Genomic DNA, 9,267 nt, shown 5'->3' with positions numbered 1-9,267 from the left:
GAAAAGCTAAGTGTACAACCCAGCAACTCTACTGGACATGAGAGAAATGACATGTTGGCATGAACATGGAAACTATTCACAGCAGTGTTTCCTAGCAGCCAAGTGCAAACAGCCCAGAAATTGATAAGGTACCAATAACCACACATGGTCCACCCACACAACTTTATGTTATCCAACCATCAATTTTTTTTATACATGTTGTAATACAGATGAACCTTGAAAACAACATGCCAAGTGACATAGCCAGACAGTTTCTACTTATGACTGTCCAGAATAGGAGGATCATGTGCTGACTGATAGATGAGAGTGGGGTAAAGTCACAAAGCGTGATGATGACCAAGAAATCCAGGGACTGAGCGGCTGTGCACAGCGGGGCCAGGCCTGCTTGTGGGAAGTTCTTGGACCCTCTTGACATGATCATCACCAGGCAGCAGGTGGGTGCAGAATTCTATCCTCTACCCAGAGCCCAAGTCCCTCATGGTACTGAGGAAGGGGACAATCTTGGGAGTCCCATCGAGGCCAGAAGACACCTGCTTCACTAGACAGCAAAGAATTACACAGGAGTCTGAACAACTCTATCAGCGCCCAGCTTCTCCTCATCTCAGGGACTTAACAGATGAGAGCCAACCTCCTTTAGATATTTCTCAGTGGGCACCTTTCCTTTCATTTCACAGTGTCTGTGTTTATGATTTACTGATTGCTGGGCATGGAAGCCAGGGGAGTGTACACAAGAAGCACATGACCTACCATCAAGCCACACCCTCAGCCCCTCTATTTCTTTTCTTTCCTTTTTCTTTAAAATTCTCTTGAAGACAGGGTCTAGCTATGTAGCACTAGCTGGCCTGGAACTTGCCACTTCCCAGGCTAGCCTCAAACTCACAGTAATCCACCTACCTTTGCCTGCTTAGTACTAGGATTACAGGCACGAGCCGAAACACCTGGCTCTCCATTTCCTTTTAAAGGAAAAGAAAACGACCTCAATAATCTACAAACTTTGGGTTGGGGACTGGCTCAGCTGGCAGAGTGTTTACTTAGCATGCGTGAGGCCCTGGCTTCTATCCCCAGCAATGTAACCAGTTGTGGTAATGCATGTGTGTAATCTCAGCATTTAGGAAATGGAGGAAGGAGGATCAGAAGTTCAAGGACATCCCTGACTACATACTGAGTTTAAGGATGGCCTGGGCCAATGAATGTCTCAAAAATGGGAGGGGCAGCACGCCTTTAGTCCCAGCACTCAGGAAGCAGAGGTAGGAGGATCGCTGTGAGTTCGAGGCCACTGTGAGACTAGAGTGAGTTCCAAGTCAGCCTGGACCAGAGTGAAACCCTACCATGGGAAAAAAAATGGGCGGGGGGGAGAAAGGAGGCTGGAGAGATGTCTCAGCAGTTAAGGTACTTGCTTGCAAAGCCTAAGGACCCCAGTTCAGTCCTCCAATACCCACATAAAGCCAGATGCACAAAGAGGCACATGCATCTGGAGTTCATTTGCAGCATCTGGAGGCCCTGGTGTACCCATTCTCTTTAATCCCAGCATTCGGGAGGCTGAGGTAGGAGGATAATTGTGAATTTGAAGCTAGTCTGAGACTACATAGTGAATTCCATGTCAGCCTGGGCTAGAGCGAGACCCTGCCTCAAAACACCAAACATAAATAGTAAGATTTGTGTGTGTGCATGGTGCACAATGTGGAGCTCAGAGGACAACTGTAAGACCTCTCACTGCCATAGGTGCGCTGGGATCACAGATGCATGAAGCACTGTGCATTGGGCTTTATGTGGATGCTGGGGATTGAAGATGGGCCAGCAGGGTTTGCAATCAAGCACCTTTAATTGCTGAGCCAGCCACCTCCATAGCCCTAAGATTTTTTTTTTCCCGAGGTAGGGTCTCGCTCTAGCCCAAGTGACCTGAAGGTCACTACATAGTCTCAGAGTGGCCTTGAACTCATGGTAATCCTATCTCAGCCTCCCAAGTGCTGGGATTAAGGCATGTGCCACCATACCCGGCCAAGATTAGGAACTCTTAACAAGCAGAAAGAGACTGGGGTGATGGCTCAGTCAGGAAACTGACAGCTATGCAAGCATGAGGACCTGAGTTAAGTCAGGTGTGGGGAGGCTGAGACAGGACAATCCCTGATTTAGATGAATTGGTAAACTCTGGGAGAATTGAGGAAGATGTCCAATGTCAACCTCTGGCCTCCTTAAGCAATACAAATATGTGCATCTGCCACATACACACAAACCACACATGCATGTATGTACATATGTGTATGCGCACACACATTTCAAATCTAGTCTGGGTTAAAACTTTAAAAAAAAAAGAAATGCTGAAACACTCCACAGAAAAAGATAACATAAATTGGTAATCCCGGGCTGGAGGGACGGCTTAGCAGTTAAAGTACTTGCCTGCAAAGCTAAAGGACCCAGGTTCAATTCCCTAGGACCCACGTAAGCCAGATGCACAAGGTAGTGCATGCTTCTGGAGCTCGTTTGCAGCGGCTGAAGGCCCTGGTGCACTCAGTTCTCTCTATCTGCCTCTTTCTCATTTTTTAAGGTAGGGTCCCACTGTAGCTCAGGCTGACCTGGAATTCACTATGTCGTCTCAGGGTGGCCTCGAACTCATAGCGATCCTCCTAGCTCTGCCTCCCAAGTGCTAGGATTAAAACCATGTGCCACCACGCCTGGCTCAAATATAAATTTAAAAAATAAATTGGCAATTCCTATGAGAGTAGCAGTAAGCCACTTGTGGTGGCACCCACCTTTAATCCCAGCACTCGGGAGGCTAAAGTAGGGCTGCTGTGCCTTCAAGGCCATCCTGGGCAAAAGAGTAAGTTTAAAAAAAAAATTGGAAGCCAAGTGTGGTGGTGCACACCTTAATCCCAGCACTTGGGAAGCAGAGGTAGGAGGATCACCGAGAGTTTGAGGCTACCCTGAGACTCCATAGTGAATTCCAGGTCAGCCTGAGCAAGAGTGAGACCCTGCCTCAAAAAAAAAGAAAAACAAAGGGGCGGGGGCTGGAGAGATTGCTTAGTGGTTAAGCCGCTTGCTTGCAAAGCATAAGGACCCAGGTTTGGTTCCCCAGAGCACACATAAGCCATACGCACATGGTGATGCATGTGTCTGGAGTTCATATGTGATGGCTAGAGGTCCTGGTATGCCCATTCTGCCTGTTCTAATAAGTAAACTATATATTATTTTTAAGCAAGTTTCATGCCATTCTAGGCTAGAGAGTATGCTTCATAAAACAAAAAAGGGAGTGGGGATGGAGCAATGAACCTGATAAGAGGTGCCCACCCTGTCCTCAGGGAATACAGCACCCACGTAAAATGCTGCAGGGACAGAGGCCATGGCACACAGCTCCTGCCCACATACTGTAAGGCTCTAGGCACAGCTCTCTGCAGAATAGTGTAATCGCTATCCCAGGCCCACAGGAGACAAGTAGTCCTGTTCCCATTTCAAGAACTCAGAAGTGGGAAGGAGAGATGGCTCAGTGATTAAAGGTGCAAGTGTGCAAAGCCTGCTGGCCTGGGTTTGACTTCCCAGCACCCATGTAAACCCAGGTGCTAAGAAAGACACATACGTCTTGCGTTCTTCTGCAGTGGCAAGAGATCTAAGCCCACCCCTATTTTCTCTGCCTTTCAAAAAATATTTTAAAAATACTCAGGAGAAAAATGGGACATATCTTCTACCAGCAAGCCACAGAGAGAAGAGATGCACCTGGCAAGCCAGTACAGGGAGTTCCAAACAGGAAAGTGAAGGCAGTTGTCTGCCTGTGAAGAGACCCTTATGGTTTCTGTACATTATAAAACACAACACTTGTTTATGGATACAGAAACATATAGGCACAAAGTGAAACAGGGACAAACGGAGCCCCACAGTCTATGAGGAAGATGGGATGGTCCCGAGAGTGACGTCTTCTGCTCAATCATAGCACGCTCAAAGCTGGCCAGGACAGTGACTTCTCCACACATGCTTGACAAGGTTGTGAGGGAAGATAGACTTCCTCCCACTACCTAATAAACATGCCTTGTGCTCCTGCCTGACTCCCTCAATGGGAAAGCAAACCAAGTCAAGACCTTAGGGTGAAGACTTAGCATATGGGCTGGGCTGATGGTTGGCCATTCATCCCAACACAGGCAGGCACAGGAGGAAGTGTTCACATGTGACTCTGGGAGCTTGAAGGGTGTAAGAAGCAGACAGACAACCCATGGGGAGGTAGAAGACTCCTATGGGTCACAACTGCCCAGACTGGGCATGGCAGGTAACTGGAGCCAGATGAACACTATTCACCACAGAGATCTGAACTTTTAATCAATTCTCTTCAACACAGGCCACTGGGCAGGACCAGGTGGCACAGGCAGGCTTCTGTCTAGCCAGTGCCTGGGTATCAGTGTGCCTTCTCTCCAGGGCCACTCTGTGTAGATGGGTGCCCTTCTGTGTAATCCCCTCTCTTTCCCAAGACAGAGTGGGACAAGGCCAACCACCACACTCCTGCTGCTCATGTAGACTAAAGCCCTCTTGAGAGTGGCTCCCTCCTAGCACCCCACCCGGGAACCTCTCCCTTCCCTGTACAAAGGACAGCAAAGGCGGTTCTGCTGGGGAGCAGAGAAGAGCGCTATTTGGTCCCACCAGGCCCAAGGACTGAACCATTCCCTGGGCCCTTGTCAGCTGAGCCAGCTGGTGGCTCCTCCTGCGTGATGGTGCCGGTAGTTACAAGCCGAGGCCCTCCCCAGCACTCGCACCAAGCCTGGCCACCCTGTGTGACAGAGCCTGACCCTGGCCCAGTGTAGTAGCTCCTTACTGAGCCACTATTCCCAGTAGTAGTGGCTAGAGCCCAGTCAGATCCACAATGGCCTTTATGAAGATGGTGTCTTCCCGCACATAGGAGTTTTTGGCTTCCATCTTGGATACAGGGCAGAAGAGGGGGCAGCCGCTGGCAATGTTCATGTCACTGACAGGCCTCTGGAAGGACGATGATGTGACATCAGGCCTGAATGCATCAATCACATGCTCCCGGTTGTTCTGGTCAAGCAGCATCAATGTCACCTGTGAGGAAGCAGCCCAGGGAGGGACCATGTGCCTGTGAGTCTCCTGAACAATCTATATGTAGTCCCCTCCTGTGCTCTGGCTCCCCAGAGTCTAGACACCCAAGATCCCCTGGCAGGTGATGACATACTCTTGCACCAGGACACCTGGGCACACTGGCACCATGCATGTCACACTGTCACTGTTTGTCCATGGACGCTTGGGCTGCTCAGTACTGTCACTCCTGTAGTACTGTAAGCTGCTTCTCACTAGTGCTCATCTCTGACAGATGGTTTCTTGCCACAGATCCTGAAGCCTGCACTACCCCACTTGAAGGAAAGCACTTCTCAACAATAACCTGGGATTGACTGCTGGCCATGGACTGGGAAGGGTCCCTGGGCTTTCTACCCCTCATCTCCTGCTCTGCCTCTTCCAGTCTGCAATCTGGCTGGGCTGTGAGTGATGAAGAGAAGGAATCATCGGCAGCCAACCCTGTCTGTGGAGCTTCAATCTCTCAACCAAGGTAGGCCCTCGTTCTGAATATTCATCACACCCTGACAGGACTCTGTGGCTGTGGTCGCCCCTTGGAGGATGCTCCCTGAAGAGGCCTACACACGCTGGACTTTGGAGGTCATGAAGCCGGGTTGCCTATGTCAAAACCAGCACTCAAATACCATCAAGCATGCTAGAAACCACTAAGCTCTCCCCCACAGAACCACAGCTCAAAATGCCAGGGACATGTCCTAGACAACTTGTTCACTTGGATGCCACACCCAAGATCCCCTGGGGCTAGTCGCACCTTCTGATTGAAAGGCCACCGCAGGAGGGCATCATTGGGGCCTTTCATCACCACAAAGAAGAGAGACAGGTGAGTTCCCCGCCCGGTGCCATCACCATTCAAGTAGACACGCAGACACATTTTGTAGCCGTATTTGCTCGTGTAGAAGGCTGAGGAGGGAGAAAAGGGCCAGTGAGGACAGGGAAGGGTACAGCTCTTTTACATCCAAAGCATGCTCTTGGGAAAACAGAAGCACATGAGCAAACATTCAGCTTCTCGGAGACCCAGAGGGAAGGTTTTCCCCTGAAATACAGTTACTAATGCCAACTAAAGTAACTCCCCCCTGGTTTTTGCTTTATCAGAACAGGACCTTAGCCAGGCATGGTGGTGAATGCCTCCACTTGGGAGGAAGCACTTGGGAGGAAGAGGTAGGAAGATTGCTGTGAGTTCGAGGCCACCCTGAAACTATATTAGTGAATAGTGAATTCCAGGTCAGCCTGAGCTATAGTGAGACTCTACCTAGAAAAACAAAAAACAAAAACAAAAACCCCAAGACCTTGGCATGTGGTCCAGACTAGCCTCAAACTTGAGACTCTCCTGTCTCAGCTCCTCAGAAATAACTAGTAATAATAATCTTTTTTTAATCATTATATTCATTTGAGGTGTGTGTGTGTGGGGGGATATTGATTGGCACATTAGGACCTCCTACTGCTGCAAACTGCAGATGCATGTGTCACTGTGCATCTGGCTTTACATGAGTACTGGGGATTTGAACCTAGGCCAGAAAACTTTGCAATTAAGTGCCTTTAACTGCTGAGCCATCTCCCTAGCCCTCAACAGTAATCTTTTTTTTTTTTTTTGGTTTTTCGAGGTAGGGTCTCACTCTGGTCCAGGCTGACCTGGAATTAACTCTGTCATCTCAGGGTGACCTTGAACTCATGGCAATCCTCCTACCTCTGCCTCCTGAGTGCTGGGATTAAAGGTGTGCGCCACCACGCCCGGCACTCAACAGTAATCTTAACAACTCCCAAATTGGCAATATATGAGACAGTTATAAACTTGGAAGTATGAGGAACAATGGGGTAAAAGCCCAGTAACTAGGCCCTCACCAAAGCTACAAAAGGAGACAGGCCTCAAGGATCCCAAACCTGCCATGGCAGAAATGCCTGATGGGTGGAAACCCAGAAGAATAGTCAAAGACCCTCGTACCCAAGAGGTACACACACAGAACATGGTTGGGGCTGCTTAAGGACACTGATATGAGCTGGCCTGGTGGCACATGCTTGTAATCCCAACACTTATGAGGCTAAGGCAGGAGGATCACAAATTTGAAGTCAGCCTGTGACTTCTGTGTGAGACCCTGTCTCAAAAAATAAAAACATTGGTTGGAGAGATGGCTAAATGGTTAAGGTGTTTGCCTACAAAGCCAAAACAGCCATGTTCAAATCCCTAATAATCATGTAAAGCCAGATGCACAAGATACTGCATGCATCTGGAGTTCGTTTGCAGTGGCTGAAGGCCCTGGTATGCCAATATTTCCTCTCCCACTCTGACTCTTAACAAAACACACACACACATAATATCCTCCTGTGTGCAAATGAACATGTAAAGAGCAAATGTGAAGGCTAATTTCTGTGTCAAGTTGATTACATTAAGGAATACCTAGGGATCTGGTGAAGAACCATCTTTGGGAGTGTTTGCAAGGGTGTTTCCAGGAGACTGACATGGGTATGGTGGATTGAGTGTGGAAAACCCACCCTCAGTGTGGGTAGATCCAATTATCTGAGACTCAAAATAAGTAAGTAAACAAATAAATCAAACAGAGGAAAGTCAAGTTGATCTTCCTTCCCTGAGGCTAGGCCACACTCTTCTCCAGTCCAGAACATCAGACCTCCATGCTCTGCAATCTTTGAACTCCGGAACTTTTACCAGTATCTCCATGTTCTGACTGGGCCTCAATACCATCAACCAGGGTCTCTACCTGAAGAGGGCCTGGATTCAGCCTCAGTAATCACATGAGCCAATCCTTAACTAGCCCTCTCATGAATCTATAAATGCAACTGCTCTAGTACGGATCTGGAATGCAGCCCCTAAACAAAAGCCTGAGTTAAAAGTTAGGCCACCTGCCTGTGGTACTGTTGGGAAGTAGTGGAATATTTTTGAGGTTTGGCCTAAGGGACCATCTTTCAGTCACTGAAGGTGTGCCTTTAAAGGAGTACTGGGACCCTCTTCCTTCTTTGGTTTTTGCTTCCCAACCATGCAGTGAGCAGCTCTGTATCACCACATGCTGCCTGTCATAATGTGCTCCCACAAACCCAAAGCAGAGGCCCATCATGGAGAACCTCCAAAACTGAGGCCAAATAAACCTTCCCTCTTAAAGGAGAGATGTAGCATCCAACTGGTTCTGCCTCCAGGGAGGACCTTGACTACTTACTCCAGTGACTCAAATAATAGCTCAGCTCACAACAGGACTGTCCATGATCCTGCTGACAGGTCAGAGCAGAGTTTCTACAACAGAGTTCCAGGTGCAGAGCTCAGAAACCACCTTCCCTGTTTCCTGTAGCTGTGTAAGTCTGTAACACCCAGAGCAGACCTTTTATACAAACAGGCTCTCTATTATGTAAGTGTGGCCCCATGACATTACTCCAAGGGGGAAGGCTTCCCAATGTTATGAAACTCTTTGAACTGCGCCTGAACCCTGCCAGGCTTCCACCTGCTGAACCAGCCCACATGAAGAAAAGGCACCGCCAACAGAGGCCATCCCAGCCCAGAACGAGCACTATCAGGCTCTTTAGTGTGCCCAGGTGTGTTGGTGAGTTATCACTGAAACGAACTTGTTTTCCTAGCCTCAACCTAGACAGGACATGTGTGTGGTCTCTGTTTACTCCTGGCCCTTGCTGGAGGCACCATGAAGATATGCTATAGAGAATTGGGGAAGGTGCCAAGTTTCCTGCCTCAGTAGATTAAATCAGTAGTGTCAAGGCAAACTCAACCAGGATAGGATACCCAGAACCTATTTAAGTGGCAGTTAAAGTAAGCCCCAAAATAAAGTGTTTTCAGGCCTGTTCTGATAGACTGTGCCTAAGACACAAGCTGCTGAGTGGCCAAAGGAGATTGGGGGTAAAGACAGAGCTCAGGCCAACACATGGTTAGGAGACCTCAAGGGACTCTGAAGAACCCCAAAGGGAGACTACAGTGGCATGGTAAGAAGCATGGTGTGGGCAGAATGAAGGACCTGTTACAGAATCACACTGCACCTACAGTAACACAGACCCTCTACCTCTCCTGAATGGTACCTTCCTGAGGAGCACCAAGTGAGCCTGTCAAGAGGCCCTGAGAGTGGGGGAAGAGGAGTGTGAAGAGTGTAACTCCAAGGCCTGCAAGTGGGGGAAGAGGAGTGTGAAGAGTGTAACTCCAAGGCCTGCAAGTGGGGGAAGAGGAGGAGTGTGAAGAGTGTAACTCCAAGGCCCACG

General features: G+C 48.8%; 1 protein-coding gene across 4 annotated transcripts in view; it reads right to left on the bottom strand.

Moving 5' to 3' along the window:
• Positions 1–4,276: 4,276 nt before the first annotated feature.
• The window catches only part of Traf2 (TNF receptor associated factor 2), a 37,005-nt gene continuing 32,014 nt past the window's right edge, over positions 4,277–9,267 (bottom strand). For all 4 annotated transcript variants that reach the window (XM_045142253.1, XM_045142254.1, XM_045142255.1 and 1 more), the window contains 2 exons: positions 5,816–5,964; positions 4,277–5,037 (listed from right to left, as the gene is read on the bottom strand). In XM_045142253.1, the coding sequence (XP_044998188.1) occupies positions 4,819–5,037; positions 5,816–5,964 (368 nt within the window). In that variant the 3' untranslated portion in view covers positions 4,277–4,818. The remainder of the gene's footprint in view (positions 5,038–5,815; positions 5,965–9,267) is intronic.

Source organism: Jaculus jaculus, chromosome 1 (genome assembly GCF_020740685.1).
Source record: "Jaculus jaculus isolate mJacJac1 chromosome 1, mJacJac1.mat.Y.cur, whole genome shotgun sequence".
NCBI lineage: Eukaryota > Metazoa > Chordata > Mammalia > Rodentia > Dipodidae > Jaculus > Jaculus jaculus.
The sequence above is the reverse complement of the archived record's forward strand: the minus strand, read 5'-3'. Positions and strand labels throughout refer to the sequence as shown.